At 42.0% G+C, this 25,044-nt stretch overlaps 1 protein-coding gene across 5 annotated transcripts in view; it reads left to right on the forward strand.

Annotated features, from left to right (window-relative positions):
• The first annotated feature begins 3,558 nt into the window (after nt 1-3,558).
• The window catches only part of KIAA1210 (KIAA1210 ortholog), a 53,517-nt gene continuing 32,031 nt past the window's right edge, over nt 3,559-25,044 (forward strand). For 2 of the 5 annotated variants that reach the window (XM_064669928.1, XM_064669926.1), the window contains exon 1: nt 16,232-16,475. In XM_064669928.1, the coding sequence (XP_064525998.1) occupies nt 16,414-16,475 (62 nt within the window). In that variant the 5' untranslated portion in view covers nt 16,232-16,413. Of the gene's footprint in view, nt 3,939-16,231; nt 16,476-25,044 lie in introns of those variants that run through there. The other 3 variants (XM_064669929.1, XM_064669925.1, XM_064669930.1) reach the window with 3 other exon arrangements.

Consider the following 25,044-nt stretch of genomic DNA (forward strand, 5'->3'; position numbering starts at 1 on the left):
CTCTACTACACCTCAGCATTCTTCTTACTGCTCTATTTCCACTTTGGAACTTGTCTGGTAGATGTAATGCATCTTTTAGAGCATATGTAATGCTTCTAAACAAAGTGTGCTTTGCCTAGGTTGCCCATGGTACATTTTATCTTGGCAAAATACCTGGGGACCGTTGTTGCCAAGCTGGTTTTGGGCTTCACATTCTCTCATTGGAAGGCCTTCACAGGAATTCCTTTCTCTGAATTACCTGATTGACCATTTTAATTTAATCTATGACTGCAAGAAAGTTTTCCAAAGTTTGCAAAGATACCAGTGCCTAATTTGCATTACTTGTGAGCTGCTGGTCACCTGGAACTATTGCTGGCTTTCACTCGACCTGCAAGGACCCAGGGTTTCTGAAGCAGAGATCTTAGTCTTTGAAATTACTGAGAACTGGTGACGAATAAAATCACTGGCAACTTAGATCTTTGCTGCCCAGACTAAAGGTTGATTTGTAGCTCCCACTTGAGAATTTGAGAGACTTCAGGAACGTGCTGTAGGATTGCAGTGCAAACAGCTCGTGACACCAAGTAGCCATAGAGAGGCGATTTTTGCCTTATGGTCCAATGGCCTCTTGGAACCTGTAGAGTTCCCTAAGTAAAGAATTTAAAAAGCAAGATTAAATGTGCCTTACAAGGACACCAGGAAATCAAACCTTCCAGGGAGACAACGTCTTATATGAGACTATTCAATATTTTTACGTAGGCAAGCTCTATCATGTCTGACTAGTTTGGTGTAATACGACTATTACATCTCCCTCTTTTTTTCCCCTCTGTTCCCTGCCCTCAGTAATAATTTAACTTTCTAACAAGGAAAAAGAAAGGAAAGATGAGATGGGGTAATCTCACACTTCTTTTACTGACTAGGGCCTACCCATGCCAAGGAAGCAGAACCCCTCCCTAAACTGCTGAGATCCAGTAGGTCAAATGTACTAATGCTGGCAGCAGGCATTATATGAAGTGGATCTGTTCCAGGTGCAGATCTAGGAATGCCCTGAATTACTTCTAGTCCTCAGATCAAAAGCAGCGAGCATTTTTCTGATGGACAATTCTTTTTTATTTTTTAGTTTTTATTTCCATCTCCGCCACATTTCTGTTTCTTTTTTCAGTTGCATTTTCTGTCTTTCTAGCTGTGCTCTCCACCCAGTTAAGTGTGAGAAGAAATGACTGTGCAATGTGAAGATGACACTGTGCTGAAGGCTATCAAGACTGTGTCATTCCTGCAGATATATGTGTACACATCTGCAGCATAAAACAGTTCCAGATGGGAATTTTTACCAAGTTTTAGAAAATGTGTTGGAGAAGGTGATTGGAAATGCAGAGACCGCTCATGCTGGAGAGTTGCTTTCCTCAGAAATACACTGTTGTGAGCTTGCACCTAAAATCTTCCCCACACCAGCCTTATCTTCCCCCTTGCTTGCTTGTCTTTTAGGCTGCCAGGACTATGGGTGTTGATTCACTCATGTCAAACAGGACTGACAGTCACCATGACAAGAAAGCTTGCTCAGTCAGTATGTACAGCAAGTACACTAGGAAGTTTTGGAGGTGTCTTTTAACTATAGATGAAAATCTAGGTGTGAATTCTCAATATTGAGTCTTTTTTTTTAAAGGCAGCAGATGTCAGAAACAATCTGCACAAGCTGCAGATACTTCTGGAAGAGGCAAGGAAAAGAAAACACAAATCCACACGTGATTCTTGCAATGTAAGAGGTTCAGTATCCCTAGAAAGCACACTGATTTACACTGGAAGAGTAAACAAAATCTCTGACTTCCTGAAAATAACAGCTTGGATTTGCTTACAGATCTGATGAGCCAGAAGGATTTTATGTATCAGAAATAACTGGATGACAGGAAGGAAACCTGGTGCACTCCCAGATCAAGTCAAACCTGTAGCACTGTTAGTGGGAGTAGGAAATGTTATCTCTGCTCCGTTAGTTTTGGACAGGGAAATGGTATCCATTGCATGTACATGTGTTGTTCACAAGGACCAATTTTTACTTACACTGGAGACATTACTTTGTATTGTGGAATACATGAGCCGTCTTCACTTGTGTCACTGTATCCCTGAAGTAGGGCCTGTTATTTCTCTGCCACTGGGATGCAGTGCCAGTTCTGCTACAGAGCAGATCAGTCTGTTTCAGTGGGAATTGGCAACCAGCTTCAACATTAATAGAGTCAAAGGTTAGAAGAAGGGAGGTATCAATAAACTGTGAGATTTTCTATGCAATGTTTCTGCAACAATTTAATTGCAGAAATGCAACAAGATAGGCAGGGATTCTCATCTCGGTTTATTTAGCTGGAATCTGCTAAATTGATTACAATTTACAATCTACTTGATTACAAAGAGGGCTTTTGTCACCTTTCTTTTATCTGGTTTAGTTTGGTGGTCAAGTCCAAAGCAGCACAGACAAGATGGGGGTGACTGAGTAAAAAGGAGAAAACCATAAAGGAAGACAGACATGTGGCAGGATTATCACTTGGGTTTTTTTTACAAAATCGTCTAAGTGTCTGTCTAGATTAGATACACGTCCATATGCAAGACAAATTTTTGTCTGATTATTTTTATCCTTGGTTTTCAGACCTTATTCAATAGTTGAAGACAGTTCAGTCACGTGTAGTTTGACACAAACTAAAATGCTAAGTACTAATCCAATAGAATCCAGTTTTCAACGTGATAAGGAAGCACTCCGTTAGTTTCCATCTGCTCTAGTTATATGATGTCCTCAATGGGAAAAGCTTTCAAACCCTCCAAGTCACCCCCCAGCCTGAGTGATGTTACCTGTGTCACTTTGCTGAGAAGATGCCTTGCACTCACGCCCTCCAGGCAATGTGCCGAATGACATCTTAGGTCAAGCTTAATGTTTTCCCAAGCCATTGTGTCTCAGGAGCTGGGCCCCAGAACTGCCATTACCATCACATGAAGCTGAGTCAGGAGAGGTTTAGGTTGGGTATCAGGAAAAGGTTTTGCACCTAGAGGGTGATTAAGCACTGGAACAGGCTCCCCAGGGAAGTGGTCACCAAACCTGTCTGAGTTCAAGAAATGTTTGGACAATGCTCTCAGATGTTGGGGTGTCTTGTGTAGGGCCAGGAGTTGGACTTGATGATTCTAATGGGCCCCTTCCACCTCAGGATATTCTATGATCCTACGACTCTGTGATCGCGCTGAGGCTGTGCCTTCACAGCTGAATTATTACAGGTCCCTCAGGCCGGACTCTGTAAGATTTCGTGGACAACAAACCCGCGGGAAGCCCAGGAAGCCTTGAAGGTAGCACAGTCTTCCCGTCCTGCAAAGGCGTGAGAAAGAGCCAAAATTCCTGCAGTGAATGTGTCAGGTGGTCTCCGACGCCCCGCGCAGGTTTCGGGCGGAGGCGGGGGTCGGACGGGCCCCAGGGGTGTCCGTGCTGCTCCCGTGGGACCCCCCCGCCGGTAACACGGCGGCGGGAGGTGGGGCCGGTGCCCGGTGCCCGCGGGGCGGGGCCGCCCGGGGCGGCGGCGCTGAGCCGTGCGGGGAGCGCGGGCGGTGAGTGGCGGCGGGGACCGGGACCGGGAGGACGGGCAGGCGGGCGGTCACCGGGAGGGGCACGGCCCCGGCCCCGGCCCCCGGCACGGGAAGGGCTCCTGCCGCCGCTCCCGCCCTCCCGGCCGCTCGGTGCCGGGGGAGCTCCTCGGTCGTGTCGGGCGTTGCACACGCGGAGCCCTGGGCGCTCGGCAGCTTTGGGATAACGCTGGCGGGTGTTCCGTGGCGGAGGCGAGCGGCGTGAGCTTTCTGGGAAGCATTCTTTGTTCCGATGCTGTATTCACCGGCTACCGGCTCCCTACGTCTGCGAACGCTCCACGGGCATCCTCGTCCCGAACTACAGACTCGCAGGCTTCCAGTGTCGGATCTCCGCATTTTATGCTCCAAAACAGGTTTTTAACCCTAAGTTAGTTAGCTGGAGTAGTTATGGTTGTTAATATGATCTGGAGTTTATTTTGTCTCTTGCAGCGTTAGTGGAATTGCTGGAATTGGCGGCTGTCTCCCAGGAGTGAAGTCTTAACACTGGTATGGGCGCTGGGAGAATCCATGTGATCTCAGAGCTAGTATGAAGGAGTGACGTGAGAGAAGTAGTAAAGGGTCAGATACATGAGCTGTAGTAGATGAAAAGACACCCACTGTGTAATTTCTGTCCTCTTTGTTTTGCTGAGACACTCCATAGCTTGATCTTGCAAACAGCTGTATGCAGGAGTAACACCTTAATGACTTTGATGAATTTCCTGTGATAACTATCCTTGTACAAGTCAGTGTGGCTCATGTAAGGGCAAGTGCTTTCATCCAGGTAACAATCTGCAGGCAGGGTATGAGCACAAAATATCCAAGAACCTCAGCAAACCACCTCCAGTCTTTTCCATAGTGTAGTCCAAATCCTCTCTTGAAAATTGAGGAGTTTCTCATTTAAAATGTCCCTTTTCCCAAGTAATCTGAAGTATACTGTTAGGAACCTTTAAAACAGAAAAGCAAGTTTGGTGGCATTATCTGTTATTAACAGCTTCACCATTGTAAGTTTTCTATTTCTGTTTCCCTCACACTATATAATAGATGATAATTAGGACTCCAATACTTTTGCAGGTACACTGTAAGATAGGAAATACAAATATGTATTTGTCTTGCTGTTACAAAACAAATACAGTGAAAAATTAATCCAGTGATTTCATGAGCATGGAATTACTTTTTGCACTGTCAGTTGTTTATAGTTTGGACTTCTAGCTATATAATATACAGACCACATTGCTAGTGCTTCAGGCCAGTTCATGAATACTGCACCTGGAAAGTTACACTGACTTAGTGAAATTGCTCATATGTTTCATCAGTGTCGGCAGATGACTTACACAAGATGAACACAGCTGCAATTCTCCAGCTGAGCTCCTACACACCATAAGAAAATGCAGCCCTGTTGCACAGGTAGGGTGTGAGGTTTGCAAGGATTCCAGAACTGTCCGGTACTACAGAGAATTTTGATCCATATCTGCAAAGCTAAAAGTTGACTCGGTTCTTACTCATTATAATATAAGAAAGTGCAAAGCACTTTTTCTTACCTTAGCCTTTATGATTGACTCAAGTTTAGCTTATATGTAGATGAATGCATTTAGGTATGTATAAAAATGCTTTTTCTAATATGCAAAGCCAAGTTACTTGGATGTTACATGAACCAAAAGTAAGCTTCTCCTTTTGTTTTAGATCATTGTGAGTTAGAAGACTTTTCCACTTAAGCTGTTTGTTTATGTTTCTGTCAAAGATTTGATGGAAGTTTTCTGAAAATGAAATGTCACAGATTCCTGTGACCACAGTGATGGAGACATGCCCAGGGCAGATTTGATGACTCAAAATTCTTTGTCCTTTGGAACCCACAGCACAGGGTTTTTTTTGCTATATTCAGACATTTGGGAACTAAATGCCCTTTTAGCTTCTTTTTAGTATTTCTGGGATCCAGTGAGTGCAGACTTATCCAGCAAAAGTTAAATTTTACCACTTTAGAAGATTTACTGACATTTGTTTCTGTTTCAAAGTTAGTATTTGTGTCTACTTGTTTCTTAACTTACCAGTCAGAGGATTTGCTACAGACAAATGCACACCTATGTTTTCTTTTATCAGAAGATGATGTATGGCAGTCAGAGAAGAAACAAGAAATTGTACTTGGTCCAATGACCTGCTTAATACAGGCCCATTAATTTATTTAGAGATCAATGGTTACTTAGAATATTTCACAAGAAAGCACTCGCTGCCAGTGCAAATACTGGGATCATGCATAAGCCTTAAGAGAAGGGCTAAGATGTTGCTCAATTTTGAGCAGCTGTGAAAATGGGCACTCAGGAACAGTATTTTGTGTATGTGGGAGTCTGAAACATTTAATACAAACAAATACATCTTTAGTTGTTCCTGCTTAATCTCTGCTAAAATCCACTATGACTTTGACCAGAATGCTTACTGTATCTGATACTGTTGACATGTGTTAGACATTCATTCATATGTATTTATTTATTTATATGAAATCTCTCTCTATGTAAATGAAAAGGAAGTACACATGGTTTAGCAAACTGGGGAGCTGTTTTTTTTTTCCCCCTGAGGATTTTCAGTAATCCTTATGTTTGTACTGTGGACAGTGTGCGTGGTGTGGTTGGTCTCAATATCTTTAGTTATGTAACATAAACATCAAGCTGTGCTGTAAGTCAAACAGGGGACAAAGCAGTGTGACTGTAGTCTCTGTGGTACATCAGACTGCAGGCTGACACTATGATGGGAAGAGTTGAGTTCAGTGGAAAGACCGTCATTGATTTTAATGAGCTGTGGATATGGCCCAAACTCAAGGATCGGTGGCTTGGCTTCACTGGAATGCCACCAGCATCATGTTGAGTCACGCGTGCACAGATACATATACATCCTCTTAAAGTTTAAAATAGCTTTCAAAAGGAGTGCCAGTGCCACAAGCAAAGATACCATTTGTATTTCATCATTTTCTTCTAAATGAATTCAAACACACTGCATAAGATTTTGGTACTTAACACCGGATTTAGTGGAAATGCAGTTCTGTCCCCTCATCACTCCCTCAGATGTGTTTCTATGCCAGTTCTTCTGTCTGTTTAAGGTCAATCTATTGTGTAGTTTAAGCATAAAGCTACCTAGATATCTCTCCATCTGGAGAGGTTTGTCTCCATATCTTCAGTTGACAGCTTGTTTGTGCAATGAAAGGAGTGCTACAGGTTAGAACTTGAAACCACCTCTTTGGCGAGCAGCACTGAGATTTGCAGCTGATGGTATTAACAAGGATTGTTGTAACTACTATTCTTCCCTCACTCCTGCTGACTGTTGCAGTTCCCCCCAAATGCCATGAGATCTCATCAGGTCATAGCTCACACAGCCAGGTGATCGTGCAAGACTGAACATTCTTCTGAGCAAACAAAACCAGGCAAAACTGTCAAAATACATGCCCAGCCACAAAGCTTGAAAGCAGGATCTTTAATGATTCAGAAACTGAAAATGAAGAGACCACCAAATGTTTCCAATACACCTGCTTGTTTAAGGCATCACATAATTTTGCTGACTCAGGAATGCTGAATTTTGGGTGGCTGCATTATTCTAAGCTCTTAAAACTGTAGGAAGCAATGAGGATCTTATTTCCCAGCTTCTGTTGAAATTTCTGCTTGAAAGCCTGTGGGGAAAAATGGAAGTTAGTGCACATACTTATTTTGCTTACAACTTTGATGCTGTCTTTAGGGCTGACCTCAGCAAAATGGCATGTCAAGGAGTCACACAGCCCATCCTGCTTTCACTGCCATTCTTTGGCTTTTCATCTGCTGTTCCACCCTCTCTTCTTTCTGCTGAACATGCATTTCTTAAATTTAAATGACATTTGCCAGTAAAAGAGGCTGCCATTATTCATAGGAGTCTGTTAAATATTATTGCTACCATTTGCCAAAAAATGTTATAGTAGCTTGTAGTCGTGTGTCCTTTCCTTTCTCCCAGTTAATATTTTATAAGACTGTTTTGTATTCCACTAGGTTACAAAGGAAGGATACCTGCCAGCACAAAAAGGGTTAATGCTCATGTATTTGGCTGGGTCTTTGCTATTTTGAGTGCCAAGACTCTTTTTTGCGCCTTTTTTTTTTTTTTAATAAGATTCCCAACTTAGCAGAGTTGGAGCTGCAGCCCTTGCAGTGTGATGTGGGGACATTTGTCTCTCCCTGGATCCTGGCATCTGGCAAACCAGCATCTTTTCCCAGTCCTGTGGCACATTACTGCAGGCAGATAAAAGGGGTCTAAGGCTCTTCCTCACAGTGTCAGGATAATTTTTATCCCATTGTTCAAGAAGCTATTCGTGTATTTCTAAGCACTGGTAATGACAAGAGAGGGAAGGTTTAGAGAAGATGCATCCTCTGATCCTGTTTTTCAAAGCAGTGTCAGGATTTCTGAGCTCTTCTGAATTTACCCCTTTTTTTTTATATGATACATTTAATTATCTCAGTAAGAGGAAGTGAAAGGACGAGGGAAAGAAAGCAGGAGAGGCAGACAGTGTGGTATATTTGATATTTGAGAAATGATCCAAGAGTTGATCTACAAATTTAAACTATAAACCCTTAATATAATTACCCAGAAACATGCTAGAAGCCGGGAGTGTTTATTAATGGTGCTTGCTTGATTTTCTTGCTTTTTCAATCTATATGTTGTATTCGAGTTTACCTTCAAGTGATATAACACCTCATAGGGAACTTGTGGATTTATATAATTGGCTTTATATCTGAATTAAAAATGGGGAGATGTCAACACAATTTTATAGAGAATGGTGCATAGAAAACCTCCTATGCATTAGGAGACTAAACTCAGCTGGCGATACCATCTAGGAATTGCCTTCTGTACAATAGTAATGACAGTTTTTTCCAAAATCCTTAGTTCTTTGTTTGTAGATGTGTTAAGAAAGACCTTATTTACAGATGCATAAAGCTTTAATTTTCTAAAGATTTTTGTCCTTTGAAAGAGACATAGCATGCAGCACAACAAAGTAAATTTCAAAGCCACAATGCAACGTTTGTGTGCTCTTAAAGGTTCAAGAGCAGTACAGTGAACAGAAGAACATGAGATTGTTTATACACCTCTTGTTAACTACCAGCATGTACTTCTTTGAGCATTTATTTTTTTATTGCTTATTTTCTTTTTTTGAATCTGTCTTTCACACACCATCACTATGTTGCTACTGTGCTGACGGAAGAGTGGATTTAATGAGCTGAACTCCTAAAGCTGTGGGCTCTGCAATAATTAAAAGCGATATCTGATTGTATAAGAAAATACATTAAAATGTTAAGGTTCTTATGATAAATGTTTCATGAGAGGATCTGAGTTTGTCTTCGTGGGGAGGTGCTGATAAAACCTGTAGAATGGGTAGGTGACTTTGCAGGTACGTGGTGACAACTGCTCCTCTTTCTGTTTGGACCCACAGTGTTGCTGGCATTTCAGTATTTGAAAACTACCTGGATGGAAGGATCCACTTAGTAGCAAGGATTCAAGGCTTGATGCCAGTACCAGTGGATATCAATTATGTTCTCTTTAAAGGAGTGGTGAGGCTGAGAGTGGCATTTATGCTAGGAAAGCTGTTGGTATCCCCTAAACTCCGTGGTAAGGCAGAAAGATACTAAAACAATGGACTTAAGTTTGTCGTGGCTCTTAAGTGCAGCTTTTTTGGATACCACTGATCCTGGGGTGACAGACCCATTGGCTCAGTGATCAGCTTAAAGTATGTGCCAAGCTCTGTGGTTGGGAAGGACCAAGCAGAGATCCAGTTTAAGCATGTGATTATGTGACTTAGTGACACAGAACTGTGGTTTATTCAACAGTTTTAGGTAAAATTCTTCTGCAATTAGCTTATTTCCTGCCTCTGGATATTTATTAGATATTTTCCCTTCCCATTATAATGGGAACAGCTCCAACATATTTAAGAGACAATTGAGAGCACACTGGGATACTTAAAGATTGCCAGAACTTGAATCTGAGTAACATGTTAGGCTGCTGTGTAAGGACTCTGCTGTGCTATGGGTCTGTTCTGGAAAAACTGGCTCAGTATGAGGTATTTTTTATTATGTGATGATTTTAAAACTCTGAACATGAGAGGTCAAATTATGCAGTGCACTCACTGATTTCTAATTTAACTTAGCATTTTGATGCCAGTGCTCCTGTAAGAATTCCCACAGCTGAAGGCTGGCTAGTGAACTTACAGTTATCTTGGGTATTTATAGGGTGACTATTCTTGTAGGGTCTTTCTGGCTGTCCCTGTTGAGCAAGGGAGGATGGGGAAAGACTCTAAAACACAGTTCCAGGCACCAGGAATTTTTGAGTTCAGATGCAGTTTATGGATTCTGGAACAGTCACTGAATTACTTGTCCTCAGTTCTCCCCACCGTATCTGCAGTATGGAGTAATACGTTCTGTGCAGAGGGACACAGGTCTGGTATCTCACAGATATCAAGTGGTAGGAATACATTTATTATTTCTTAATATTTTCAGTTATTTTGCTGCTTGTGGAATGAACCAGGTACAGTATTCATGCTTTTATACAGAGAAAAGATAACAAAGAAAACACAATGTTACCATTGCCTACTAATTTGAGTTAAATGTCAAGAGTATGCCATTTTGACTTTTATTTTTCTGTTTGCTTCCCCTTGGAGCAATAAAGCCTGCAGGCAGGACATTCTGGGACTCCACTGCCCTTCTCTGAAGGTTAATGGTCACCTTATCTTTAGCCTTGTGTTCGCAGGCTCTGGAGCCAGACAGCCTTTTCCCCAGAGCTGTGCTTCCGTGATTTCCCGTATTATTGCCTCAGCCAACAGCCACTGAGATGGTATCAGAGATGACCTTCACTTTTGAATTTTTATTTCAGTTGCAGTTGAAATTCAGGATGTTGATGGCTTTAGGAATATTATTCCAGATGTGGTTGTCCCTGATTCTCCTCTTGCTTGTACCTGCACAAACGAATCAGAAGTAATTCTGTTGAAGAGGTGGGTCTACATTAGCGCAAAGCTAATATACATGGGAAGTCATTAAACTTGATTGCTGTTCACAGCACAGGCATTAGTGGCAATGTTGATCTGATCTGTCTCCAAGGGAGCTTGGCGAGAGTGTTGGAAGGACATTAACTGGATCTATCCCTGGAGGGGAGTTTGGGAAGAATGGGGCGTAGAAAACTCAATTCATTATTCACATCATCTCAGGATATTTGTTTAGACTCAGTAACTGTTACCTCTGATGTTCGACATCTAGACTAGGCTCTGGTCCATGTGCCTGTAGCTACACACTGTGTTCTCACATTTCTTTCCAGATGGTCTTGTATATTGGTGCCTGCCTGGACACCGAGAAGGAAAAGTTGTGTTGTTGGAACTTAATATTTTTTAACACGGTGTTTTCTTAAGTCAGAATCTGCAGAAATAGAGCTCCTTTGTTCAACTTCTGCACTACTCCCCCTTAGACAAAAGAACCACAGTTTCCTAGTATATAAAATATTGACCATGCTAGTATTTTCACAGGAAATACCAGCTCTTCCACTGTGTCAAAAATAATCTGCTTTTCATTCAGATTCTTTAAAATCTTAGACTTTAGCTTTATGATCTTGGATGAAAAAAGCAGAAATGTGAGAGGCAGCATATCCTGGCTATGCTATCTGTGTATACAGGGGTGCTGTCACTTCTCTATTAGTAAATTATATATTTATATGCAAATAAATCCTTGTACATTTGTAAAATGTCAAACAAACAATCTATCTCTGGATATGTATTACTTGTTTGTCAATTGGTATTTTCTCTCACTGAAGTCTGAGGTTACATCTGTGATCCTGTTGCAAATCTAGAGGAAATTACCTTTTGAATGACACATGGTCTGACCTTCATCTCCAGATAATCCAGGAAGAGTTCACATTTGGCTGTGGGGACACAAAGGATAGATTTAGAATACCAGTATTTTTGGCTGTATTTTAGAATTCAGTAATGCACTGGATATCCCATACTGAAGTTTATCTTCACTCATTCCTCAGAGGTGAAGACAGTGTGTTTGTGGTAAACTGCAGGAAACAATTCAGACTCAGAGTTACCAAACACTGGAATCAAAGAGATTACATGTATTGCTGCTTTCTTTGAAATATTCTTGTTATTGAAGGAGATAGCAGGAAGTCCTCTAACAGGGAATAACAACAACGAAAATCCCCCAAATCCCACGCATTGTACACAAAGTGTGAAAATAGACTTAATTAGAGCAACATACAGTAATTAGACTCCAGATAAAGTATCATGGCAAATTCTTCTGGTTTATATGCATGAATAAAAAGCAATTAATAGTGCATAGTTGGAGATGTCTGACTATACTCTCTACTTTCAGTTTCAGAGATAGGCTTTGACCCTCATTTTCCTTCTGATATTAATCACAGATGGATGTATAAACTCTGCAAGGCAGAAATCCTCTTATCTCCACTTCTTTGTTGTCTGCAGAGTGCTGTGTTTGATTCTAACCCTGTTTGTTTAAAGCTCTGATACTGCAGCTTTTAACAGCCGTGCACGTTTAGTTGTTTCTTTAGAATTGAAGGGCTTTCACAGGAAATTTCTAAGCCAGGCTGATTTGCCAGCCTGGGAATCTCACTTGTAAGAAAACTGAATCCATTTATCTTTCAGGAAAGTATTTTCTGAGAATCATGTTTATGCTGGCACACAGTGGCAGAGCGTTGTTAGGGGTACAGATGCAACATGCATGTAAGAAATGCATGGAATCTTCATGGCATAAAATCCAAGTGCCCATAGATCAGTATATGACGGCTCACCCTGTCACAATGGTGACAGGGGAGCTGCAAACCTCCTTCAGTGAATTCTCAGCTGATAGACACTGTTTTCAAACCAGCAAAACTTACCAGAGGAATGCAGTCAAAATGTTACAGTGACTAGGAAAGAAGAAAGTAGACTAGATTTTGGTAGAGCTTGAAGGCTAAAACCGGGAGACTAAAGTCTGCCTTGTTGAATTCAGTTCAGAGACATAGAAATCTAAAGGAAACCTGAAATGCTGTGGTCTATTAGTTTGCTGTGGGATTTTTACTCCTACCTCTAAATTTGTTTAGTGAAAAATTCACATGAAACTTTTGTCCCTTTCTGGAAAAAATTAAAAAAAACCGTAAACCAAACGTGTGTGTTTAAACAGTTTGTGAATCATGAGATTTCCTAACTGTGTGACATCTGGTCCATCCCTGCTGCTGTGCACTGTGTCTGTGTCCTGATGGACAGAGCAAGCCAGCTTTGGATGGGCAATTTGTGAAGTTGGAAGTGTTTGCAATCTGGGAGCTGAGGAGGCAAGGATGCAGTCAGCCCTTAGAGACCCAGTTGCAAGAGGCTACAAGAAAAGCAGTAGCTCTGTCAGACATGGAACATGTTTAGAATTGCTGGTTGTGTGTATAGTTCCTGACACCTCTGCTGTCAGGCTGCTGGTGTGTACCCTATGTATTTGTAGTATGTATATATTTGAATTTCCTCCATTTGATTAGTAGTTGCTGTTGGTTACTTATGTTGAAGAGGCCTTTTTTTTTGCCATGGCACAGGTCACAGTGCCTGAGAAATGAATAGCTTGCTGATTTTAGGAGCTGTATTTTGGTGCAAGCATTTTTCAGTGATTGGGTTCCTGGGCCTTGCTCAGACTTGCCTCCCTCCTTTGGAGAAATTGGGAAACCCATTGGGAAGTTTACCAGGCACTTGGATCTCTGCTGCTGCCCATTCATTGCTGCTGGTACCACTGTGGGAAGGCAGCTTCCCACCAGGACTTCTTGTTCTCCCAGAAGGGGAAGCAAGGTGGATTTGGATGTGCAGTGATCACAGGGGGTGGTGCAATGTTGGGCTGTTGAGGGAAAGCAGTGACAGTGAGTTTGACAGTGAGTTAAAATGGGGAAGGCCGTAATTTTCAAGTGAAAGTAGGCCTGGACTGGGCTATTTTAGTCAAGCCAAGCCACAAACTTTAGAGGAAATCCAGATCTGATTCAACTTCCAGGTGTTTAAACTTGCTGTCTTCCCTATCTTTAAAGAACCATCTTTACTTTGCCAAAGTCTGTATTTGTGGTTATTTGGTGTTCACTAACTTTCCAAGTTAAAACCAGCTTTAATTAATTGGCAGTAGAGCAGCCTGTTCACTTCAGCACTTAAATGAAGAGCTAATGTAAGTGTAGCAATGTTTGGCTCTCAAACCCAGGGTGCAGCACATAACTGCTTACTTGCACTGATTTACCTGTGGATGAGGAGCCATGATATTTATCAACATCTAAGATTTCAGACCTGTACCCAAAAAGCTCAGTGTGTAGCCATTTGGAGCTGTGCTAGTGATAAAGAAGCAGAGCAGTGAATAATAAATCTAACATGAAGTGGCTTGGAGAGTGATATGAAGATAGAGAATCAAAAAGGATTAAATCCTGAGGTAGGGTAATTATTTTTAATGACTGTTTACGAGTTTTTGCTTCTTGGAAAGTAAGGGGGTTTTGAGATGGTGCAATGTGTCTTGCTAAACTGCCGGTTGCTGGGAATGGGACTATATCTGACCTAAATGGAATCCAACAGATGAAGATTTACCTGTTCAGGTAAGTCACTTCAAGACAAAAGTGCATGAAAGAAAACAAGAATAATGAAAGGAAGGCAAACCATCTGAGGAGGTTTGGAGACAGGGAATCCGCTTCGTGGTAGCAAAAACTCCAATCTTTTGAAGCTTGTGGGCTGTACTGTACACCAGGTGAAGTGATGAAATTCTTCCAAAGCCATCAAGATTGCACCCTTCCACTGGCTTTAGGGACTGTGCCTTCCCACTGGAAGGCCATTTGATCTTTCCAGCTTTTAAATACAAATGTGAATTTTTCATGAGGTCTCCTTCATTTCTTACTGTACTACAAATGTTTCTGTTGGCAGCATTTTCTGAACTAAATGCCAGGCAAATTTCAGATGCAATCCTACATCCAAGGTTTTGAACATTAGGCCAGTCAGAAGGTTTCTCCAGCAATCTCCGGGAATTCCTTCCTGGTGGTTGTTACCCAGTAACTGAAACCTTGATTTTGCATTTTTTTTTTCCTGTGGGCTTTCTCTGATGGGTGGAGATTAATGCTCTCTAGTGAGTCTTTTTCTGCTGGGATTAGGAGTTCAGTATGAAGTCATTGTGACAAATGCAGTAATTCAGGACAATGGTGAAACTTCCTTGGGTAAAACTTCAACTAGTGTTACTGTATTTTTGCTTCTTTGTCTTTTCCCAAGAGACAGAAAGTGTATCTGCTCGAGGTCAGGTTTGATTTGTAGTTCTTGTGTGGATGGCATTGAAGCTGGCTGCTTGGAGAGGCTTTTGCTTGCCTGCTAAGTGGAAAACTAGACTAGAATATGATTGGTTTCCTCTTTGTGATGGCTCTTGCACTTGCTGTCATCTATTATTTGTGTCATGGCTTTCCTTTGTGAAGGGGCCTTAATAGAAAATAGAAAAATGGAGTTGTCTGTTCATAGATTTCGAAGTTCTGCACTGGTGGAAAACTGCTGTAGCTGAGTCACTTATGTGACTCCTCACCCAAGGCCCATTTCTCAAACATCATGTTTCTGTTATCAGAAAGGTATTAAAACAAAATACTTTTTTTCCTAGTATTCCAGAAGAACTGCTCCACCTTAGATCTGGTCTTGCTTCTCAATGCCTTTAAGAGGAGCTCATACAGAAATAATAATACTGCCTCTTACTGGCTTGCCAGAGCCAAGTATTCAAATGCAGTGTACTAGCTGAGAAACACAAATAAATGTGGCTTTCTTCTGATCTTCTGGGAATGACTGTAAATATTTCCTTTGCTATTATGAGAGTTATGAACTTCCTACTTTCAAATATATGTGCATTTTTTAAATCAGGAGCTGACATTCTTAGCAAGGCACGCGACTCCAGGAACAGGCTGACACGTGTTACTGGCTGCTGCTGCTGCTCCCTTGTTGTGTGCAAGTGGCACAAACAATGTCTTGTCTCATATCTCTGCTTTTACCTCAACAGAGGCCATTAACAGCCATGATGCAAATTCATTTCCACATGAATTTAATGCAATATAATGTCAGAAACAACAGCTATGTTGTCCCCAGGACTTGGGTCATCCTTGTGAATGAAGCTGCTTGAGGTTTATGTTCCCCAGCATTTTCCTCCTTCCACACCCAGTGAGGGCATCCTTAGTTGTGATAGTGAGTAACAACCATTAGTGCATTGTCAGAGGTCATCACCAGGCACTAATTTTGTCATATGGGTCTACTGGCTAATTTAAACTCTAGAGCTTTTAGCCTGACCTTGCAATATTGCAGGGATGTAGTTGGGGTTTTTTCCCCTCTGTTAATGTGTTAGAATAGATTATGATTTACAGTGAATTGGGATAATGCCTGTTTTGGAAGGTGCTGGGCACTCCTTACGTGCTGGAGAATAATTACAGTTTTTACTGGTTATTTCTAAGATGTTGCAAGTATTTTCTGCAGCTTTTCTCTGTCAAAAAAAATAACAATAACAATTAATCTCCTCAGGGCTTCTTCACATCCTAATTACAACCAAGCCTCTCATTAGTCCCACAGCGAGGCAGAATCAAATGCCATATGGTATTTTACACTTAGGATGCTGCGCGTACCAAGAGCTGGAAGGAGACAGGAAAAGGGGGAGTTAACAATTCATAACCATTTATGGAGCAGGCACAGCCCTCCTTGGACCCAGTTCAGCAGAGTCTGAGGGCCTCAGATCAGGAACTTTATCTGGCCAGTAATTGCATCGGCATGCTGGCTGCCTTGTGCGCGCGTGTGGGCAAGTGCTGAGCACGACACAAGGCTGCAGAACCTTTTGCTGGCATCCACACACAGGGATGAATTAAATGCACACACGCCTCCCAGGAAACACCATGGCTGGATTCTACGGGTGCCTGAAAAGTAAAAAGTAAGTGCCATGCTGAGCCCTCCCCTCCACCTTTCCAAAGTGAGCTGAGTCTACGGAGTAGTTTGAAAACCTGTCTTTGTTGTATTGCAGCTGGAGCACTGAGCAAAGTGCTTATGCCTTGGGATTGAAGCACCATTCTGAGTGCAGAAGTGCAAAAAATTAGTCCTGGGTAAAATATTAGTGTGGTGAGAATTGGTCATGTTTTTTTCCTTCAGAGGTGTAGGCATGAAATATTGAAAAAGGAATTAAGAATCTTTTCCTGTTTAATTATAGCAAGAGGAAAAATGTCCTCTTCCTTAGTGATTAGCTATACTGTTTGTATATTAACACATAAAAATGAGAAATACAGAAATGTACATTGGCTTTTATAAAAGCATTCAGCTAGAAGTCTGGCAGTAAATGCTCTTTAAGAACTTGATGTGTTCAGTTTTTCTATAAGCAATCTGAGGTTTGTTTCTGTAATTGCTCCCTGTTGAGAGATTCAATTGTATTTAAAAGGAATATTTTTTTATTGCTTCACTGACATGTTCTGTTGAAGTAGACTATAAAGAGAGAAGAGAATGAGATAATGCACATTAGTGTTTGTGCTTTAAACCACCATGAAGATGCATTCTGTTTCTGCTTTGACATTCTCCCTGCTAAGGAATGGAACAAAATTTCCTGCTGCCAAACCCGAGCAGTGGTTTGATCGTGTTTTGCGCCCGCAGACTGCAGAGGGCTCTATTCTTGCACCCAGTGTGGGATTACAGACAGGGAACATGCACAGTGGAAGGCAAGTGAAACTGTGTCTTGAGGCTTAGGATGTGAATGCTGATAGTTGAATGTGTAAGTCCTAGTTAGCAGAGGGGAAAACATAGTAAGTGGTGATGGATTCTTTTTCCTTTTCCCTCTCCTAAAGGTTGTATCCCTCACACTAACAGTTTGTCTCATGTTACTCTGGTGGAAATGTGCATTTTCAAAGGCACACAACTCTATTGGATTTCAGTTAGCATTTCCATCCCATACTGACTCTTTTCCTCCTCTGAAATTTGTAACAGGGAATTAATATTTGGAATGTAAGTTTGCTTTAAATAAAGGAAGAGTATGCCATCATAACTAGCAAAAGGTCTAAGAGTGAGTCCTGATGAAGATAGGTGGACTGGCACTTGAATTGACAAAAAATCCCGTTTACATAGTTGGATTTATGCTGAGAGGCTTTTTTCCCCCCCAAATTCTCCAGCATCTAATGCATTTAAAACAAAATTGGAAGTCTGAGAGGCTATAAAGGCTGGCAGATGAAGCTTTTTACATGTGGTATACCATCTCTTCTTTCCTGGTAGATCTCCACCTGATTTATGAGGAACAAAGCTTTTTTTCTTCAACAGATTTTTCTTTCTTGATATTTTCCAGTTAGGTCTCTACACTTGATAATATACAGATCATATTCTTTAGCCTGTTATTTCAGCCCTGTGATGTGTTCCCAAGTGAATTAGTGCAACTATTAATACTTTGCAGTCTTTGCAAATTTTACATGCTGCTTTGGCCGTGGTTATTAGCAGTTAAAATAAGTGCAAGGCACCCGTTGCAGTAATAGTGATGTTTTTAGCCCAATATTAATTTTGGATGAAATTTGTTTGGAGTTTGATGTGAAGTGTTTGTCTTTCTGGACAAATGCGTCATTGGAATGGCTTCCCCAAGTTCTCACGTGGTCATTTGACCTGTAGGAGTTAGTTTGCTTTCTGAATGAAAGCTCTTTTGGAATGAAGTGGCTTTTATGTGTTAAGCAGTTGGCTTGGGCACCAGCAGGAGTTTGGCCAAAGTGGCACAGAGCTCAGTGCAGGCCATGAAACCTGCCATGGACACTGGGAGAGGGTTCCCTCCAGGGCCTTGAGCTGCTGAGTCCAGCTAAAGCACCTGGGCTGTTTTAAAAGCAGCTTTGGGTAGTGCTTTCCTGTGCTGCTGTCACATTTACCTTCCCCACGTATTGCAAGAGAAAGCAAAGGCTCTGCCCTGGTGCAGTAATGTGTGGCTGAATCTGATCTTTGTGCACAGTCTTGTACCTGTGTTTTTTTAATGTTCTTTTACGACATAAAGAAAAAGGCCAAAGCCTAATTCAGATAATTCTGCATCACAGCTCCAATCTTGGCTGCTATGTCACTGAAGTAAAACTTGTAGATTGCTTTCATATTTCTCTTTAGCCAGCTGAATAACCTCAAACTGTTCTTCTGGTAAGTTTATAGCTCATCACCCTTGTTGCAAAGTTTTGTTTTTTCTCGATCCAAGTGTGGTGTCAGAAAAAAAAATTAGATCTGGACAGATAGGATGAAGTTTTCTAAAACCTGTGGAGGAATCTTTTTATATGTTCCTCAGTTTTTGGTACTAGCCAAGTATGTTGTTATAAGCTGAAAATGTGGTTGCTTGAATAGTAAGGTTCACTGATGGTCAACACAAACTGCCAATTTCCAAAGACAAAAATAGTGTGTTAGAAGCTATATAAAATAGCTGGCTGAAGGTTTTATGTGCCAGCTCAGAACTGGTTTGTATAGCAGACTATAAGAAAATGTATGTAACTGGTCTGCATTTAATGTGGTCACTCAGGATTTCACGGTGCCTTCCACAAACAATCCTAGAATTATGGACATTTCAATTTAAATGTCTTCTGCTATGCTAAGCTCTGCACTCTCAGTAGAGAATTGTGTTCTTTTTCTATAGTCCAAAATTGTCAAAAAATGCTGATGTGCACTTTTGTCCTGCAAAGAAGTTTAGCATTTGGGTAAAGCAACTCTATCAAGGAATACATCAGTAGAATTTTCAATATATTTTTAAATTGCTTGAGATGAAAGTAATTGCAAATGCAGAACAATGTTATGACCATGAAATTGAGTAAAATGTGTTTTCTAGGTTAGGTGCTGCTGCTGTAGTTTATATTGCCTGTTCAGATGAGTGTCAGGAAGAGATTTTGATGTTTGCTGGGTTTATTTCATAGTTGGTACAGTGCTGTCCACCTGACAGATAACCAAGCTGTCTGTTCACTCCCTCCTGCACCTTCACCCCAAGCCCTCTTGTTGGAGAAGCTCATAGGAGACAGTGGAAGTGAGTGCCAGAAATCCCTTTATCCTTGGGGCTAATTACACTTTCATTACAGCTTTCATATGTGTGTGGAGTCCTCTGAGCCTTTTGCTCCCCATCCACAGCAAGCAGCTGCTGTTTTAGCTCGGACAGTAGCAAGTGAATTGGAAGTGGTTTAAAGCTCCACCAAGTGCTGCTGAAGTAGCAACTTGACAGTTTAAAACTGTTGGCTTTTCTCTGTCAGCAGCTCATTCGCCTCCTGTGGCCTCTCTCCCTTTTTGGAGCCGTGTGATCACCACGGGGTCTCAGTAGCTGCGTGTACTGACTGCCTGCAGCACATGATGCTGTGCTCTTTGGCATGGTTTTAGATATGCAGCATCTCTCCAAGGCTCAAAGGCTGTTTAAAGCAAGACACTGATTTCCCTGGCCATTCCTGCCTGTGTATCCCCCTGTATATCTGGGCTTGTCTTGACTCAGCAGTGGTCCATGGGCTCAGTGCCACTGGCACAGTCAGAAGGCTGTGCAGCTTTGGAGTTGGTGCTTCCTGGGAGTTGTGGCAGAACTAGTGGTCCTGTGGTGAGCTGGGGATCTGTCTGTGTGGCTGATGAATTGTGGTGAAATGCTTTCCATGAACACTTTGGTATTCTTGAATATGTCTGTTTACATGTCTCTATTGTACATCACTTTGACACAATGTTTCCCAACAAGGGCAAGAATGACTCATTAACAGCTTTTCAGTGTTGGTTTTTTTGAGGTGAAAATATCTGAGCATGATAGGTAGTTTCTGCCCAGCAAAGCAAGTTCACCTGTGCAGAGACAATCCTTGGATCCACACAGGAGTGACAATATTAGGTTTCAAGAAACAGCTTTTGTGGAAAGTGGAGAGCTCTCCCAGCTGGGGCCAAGTTAGAGAGGACGAGCTGAGGTGAAAGAGTCCTTGGGCTTGTGAGTCTCTCAAGGGAATCTTTCAATACACAACCTATGAGCATTATCCTGTACTTGGAATTATACAGAGTGGACATTTGTGAGCATGTTGGTTTTGGCCCACAAGGATCATTCAGTGCTACACCTGGTATTAAATGTGGAGGCTTAAGTCCTGTTTTCCTATTCAAGAATGGTAGAGAGGGTAAACAAAAGCAGTCAGGAGGTGTCAGAGCCATGGCACTGCAGGCAGTTGGGCACAGTCAGTACAATGGTGCTATATTAGTAACAAAAAATTCAACTATTTCTCTTTGTTGATTCATTCCATTTGACTCATCTCTGTGCAAGAAGTTCACTTCTGGCTTAATACACGAGTGAGTCACTCCACATCTCCCAGTCCTCCTCATTCTGTTCGTGCTTCTCTCTGGATGGTGTTTGTTTTAGCAGCCACAGTGGTGCAGTGTGTTTGCTGGCTGTAGGCAGAGGAATTCCAAGCAGGCATGCCAGTTTGTTTGGTTTCAGCCCTTTCCCTGTCACCAAGGTTCTGAGTATTTGACAGACATGCTGTCAAAAGGACCTCTAATGCTGCTTGTCCTACATCACTTGCACTGGAGCAGAAGCTTCTTGGTTTGGGACAGTCTGCTGAATGTGATCCTCGCTCTTCTGCATCATTTGACTGCCAGGTTTTTTGTCTACATTATTTTGCCAGACTGAGCCATGAAAACATCGTGTCACAATTTTGCCTTGTGTAGACGCTGGCCTTTGTCTCTTACACAGAAACTTCTGCTGCTCAAGGTGTCCAGCTTTGTACCCTTACAGCCAACTGGAGGGATTAATTTGTCATTTCATCTTCTTGCAGAGGTATAGAAAATTTAATAGCTGTGATGTAAAGGCCTAGAATTGGCTTTAGAAGCTGAAATTTGATGGTATGTGGGACAAAAATGTAGTAGGTCCAAACTGTACTTCTGGTAGATAACCTACCTGAGCTGGTGTAGGGCAGCTAGAGCTGATTACCAGACAGACTTGGGAAAATCTCAGATAAGCCTGTCCATGGGGAAACAGGAGAAAAACAGCAAAGTAATTCCAAGGTTGATTTCCACTTCCCCCCCCCATTTCTCCTAGGGACTGCTGCTGTTAGAAAACAATTGAGCACAAGATGCTCCACACTAATGCAATTCAAGCTTATAGTTCTGCATTAAATCTGTTAGAGTCTTAAGGTTGAGTAAAGTTATTTTGGATACAGCAAATACTAACTGCAGACTCATTTTATCTATCTTGTTATTTTATTCGTAATTATTTGTATCAAGATAGCAGGTGGCCCTCCAAGGCCCCACTGAGGGAGTCACTGTATAAACAAACAAGAAAACCCCCCAGTCAGTTGATTTCCTGTTTGATTTTGCTTGTAGATGCTGTTCATCACTATGTTAATAGTCAGGGTTGTGCCAACAGCTCAACCTTTCCAACACAATGTATGTGAAAAAGCTGAGACCTGGGCCACACACATCATTATTTGTTTCTTTAACTGCATTGTTATACTGGTTGTGCTGCTGCTGCATTCATACAGGTGTGCAGGTGCCACAACATTCTATAGTCTATCATATCCTGTCCCCATGCTAGAGCATGCTGGTATCTTTGCAACTGCTGTGGTTTAGCTCCAGCAATTAAGCCCTACAACAGCTGCTCACTCCCCCCCCCTCCGGTGGGATGGGAGAGAGAACTGGAAGGGTAAAAGTGAGAAAACTTGTGGGTTGAGATCAAGACAGTTTAATAGGTAAAGCAAAAGCTGCACATGAAACCAGAACAAAACAAGAGATCCATTTCCCACTTCCCATGGGCAGACAGGTGTTCAGCATTCCCAGGGCAGCAGGGCTCCATCACAGGTAATGGTGACTTGGGAAGACAAACACCATCACTCCAAATGTCCTCCCTTCCTCCTTCACCCCCAGCTTTATTGCTGAGCATGAGGCTGTATGATCTGGGATATCCCTTGGGTCAGTTGGGATCAGCTGTCCCAGCTCTGTCCCCTCCCAGCTCCTTGTGCACCCCCCAGACTCCTCACTGGTGGGGTGGGGTGAGGAGCAGAAAAGGCCTTGGCTCTGGGTAAGTGCTGCTTGGTGATAAAGGAAACATCTCTGAGTTACCAGAACTGTTTCCAGCACAAATCCAAGCCACAGCCTCCTACCAGCTGCTGTGATGAAAATTAGCTCTACTTCAGCCCAGATCAGCATGCTCTTAGAGGGAATTGTAGCACTCATGGTCGGAGCAGGGAAACTTGGCTGTGCAGACAAAGCCACCCAATCTTGCTTTTTAACCATCTAGCCAGAGCTAAGGCAGCTTTCCATCTTCAAAGTCTTGTGGTGGTTGTTTCTTTTGGCCTCTGAGATTCAAGGATCTGGTGCTAATTAGTGAACTAAATGTTTGACTTTTATTCATGATGAATTCCTTTATGCTTATTCATTCTCAGAAAAATGTAAGTGTGTGCTTCTGCTGGGTCTTCCAGGTATCACTCATCTAACAACGCAGTTCTGACCCACACAGTAGTTCTGATGCAAATAGGATGTGTTTGAATGCTCCAGCTCAGATTTAGAATGGAGACATCATGGTAATCATCAACCTACCTGAGTATGTGGGAAGATACAGACTTGTCAGGGGTGTAGAAGAATTGTTTTTTCATTCACTCTAGAAGTTAAACTGCTTTCCAGCATCTCAGTTTAGTGAAAAGAATGTTTCAGAAGTTGAAATGTCATTGCTTTCCCTCAAAAACTTGCAACTGTCTTATTGCTTCCTTCCTTTCAGCCTTGGCCTATGAAGACCTTACAGAATGTCTGTCCCAATCTGATTCCCTCCCTGCTTCCCCCTCACTGCCTGCTTTTCAGTACCCCATCCTACAGTCCTTGTTGTCTTTGGTGTCACCTTTCTGGGTCTTCCTACTGTCATGTACCATCTCTGTTCCCTGATGCTGCTGTACCACCACCTTCAAAAAACACAGTTGAATACAGCTTGATACTCCATTGGTGCGAAACAGCATTAACTCAGATAATCTTATTTTAGATGATCCTGTTTTAGAGAGGTATTTGTGTCTGGAATCCCAGAGAAGTAGGATCCCTTTTTAGCAGTTGCTCATACTAAAGTGAAAGGTCAGTAGTTGCCCTTGGGACAGAAATGATTCAGGAACTGCACTGAGCACATGGATGATACTCCTTGGCTCCAACAGTTCTCCATGAGCTTCAAGACCAATTGTGCTCCAGGAGCTGCCTAATTTGAGGCTCTAGAGAGAGCAGCCAGGAAAGCAGAGCAGGGACAGCAGGAGGTTTTCTTTAGAATAAAAGAAGGAAGACCATCAAACTTCACACACAGCTGCAGAAAAGCTTCTCTGCAAGCACTGAGGCTGCCTCAGGCCTTCCTTGATCAGGAGCCAAAATAGGGGCTGAATTACAGAGATACCCACAGGCAGTGGGAACTCAGGGGATTTAGCCAGCCGGACACAGTATGTTTCAACATAGGAAGGAGCTGGCCTTGTTTTTATTTTTGTGTGTGTACAGGCAGTAGATACTGCCCCAAATAGGTTTTGGGACTTCACATGAAGAGAGATTTCCTGAGCTTCCTGCCAAAGGCAGCTTTTGAGACCACAAAGCCTGTGTTTTATTTGCTTTCTTATAGCCAAAAGATGGCTGACTGGTTTTATGATGTTTTGATCTTCAGAGTGAAAATTTGTAACACAATTCATCCTGGAAATTTCTGTTAGCCTCTCCTTTTTTTTTCAGTGCATTTTCCATTCTTGGCCATTAAATGTCTTTATTATCTCTTCCAAGAGACATGTCCTGGGAAGTTTGATCTATCTGAAGATTTCGTTTTATTTTTTCCCATTCTTAAGCTGCTCTTTACCCCCAAATTGAGGGATAAATGACTGTTTTGTAAAAACCTTAACAAAAGAAAGCTTTAGACATAGCCTAAAATTCCATGTTTCAGTTCTGGCGTTCAGTTCTCTATTGTTTCAGCCTCATTTCCCCTGCAATAGTCAGACAGCTTAATTTGGTAAAAGTGCCTCCAGACTCTTTCTTTTAGGCTCAGGATGTAATGATTCTTCACATTTTGTGAGAATAACATCTTAGAAATCACTGTGACTCAAATACAGGGGCACGGCAGATATGCAGGCTATTATTGTGAAATTTTATGGGGTTTTTGTTATTTATCTTCTGTGTGGTGGTAGCACTTGTTAGCAGTGTCAGTAGGTATGGTTCCAGCATGCTGGTTTCCTGTAGGAGAGGCAGTACTTAGTTCTTCTATAGGGCTCTTTAGGCTTTTCAGGCATTTTGATTCCACAGGTAAAGAAACTCTAGGCTCCTGTCAGAAATCCAGTAATTTGCCCTGATATCCAGTGATAGAGCCAGGAAAATCAGTCAGTCTACCCAAGTCCAGCCCTGTAGTCTCCATCTGCTAGACTATGTTCGAAGACAAGCTCTGTCTCATAGACTTTACAGTCTAAACTAATAATTGTCACCTTCATGGTTTGCAGATATTGGCAATTTCCATTAAGTTTTCTCAGGTACACAGTCTTTCAGGCCCTTGTAGAGCGTGTTGAAGCCAGCTGATGGCAAAC

The sequence above is a fragment of the Pseudopipra pipra genome, chromosome 13 (genome assembly GCF_036250125.1).
Source record: "Pseudopipra pipra isolate bDixPip1 chromosome 13, bDixPip1.hap1, whole genome shotgun sequence".
NCBI classification, from domain to species: Eukaryota; Metazoa; Chordata; class Aves; order Passeriformes; family Pipridae; genus Pseudopipra; species Pseudopipra pipra.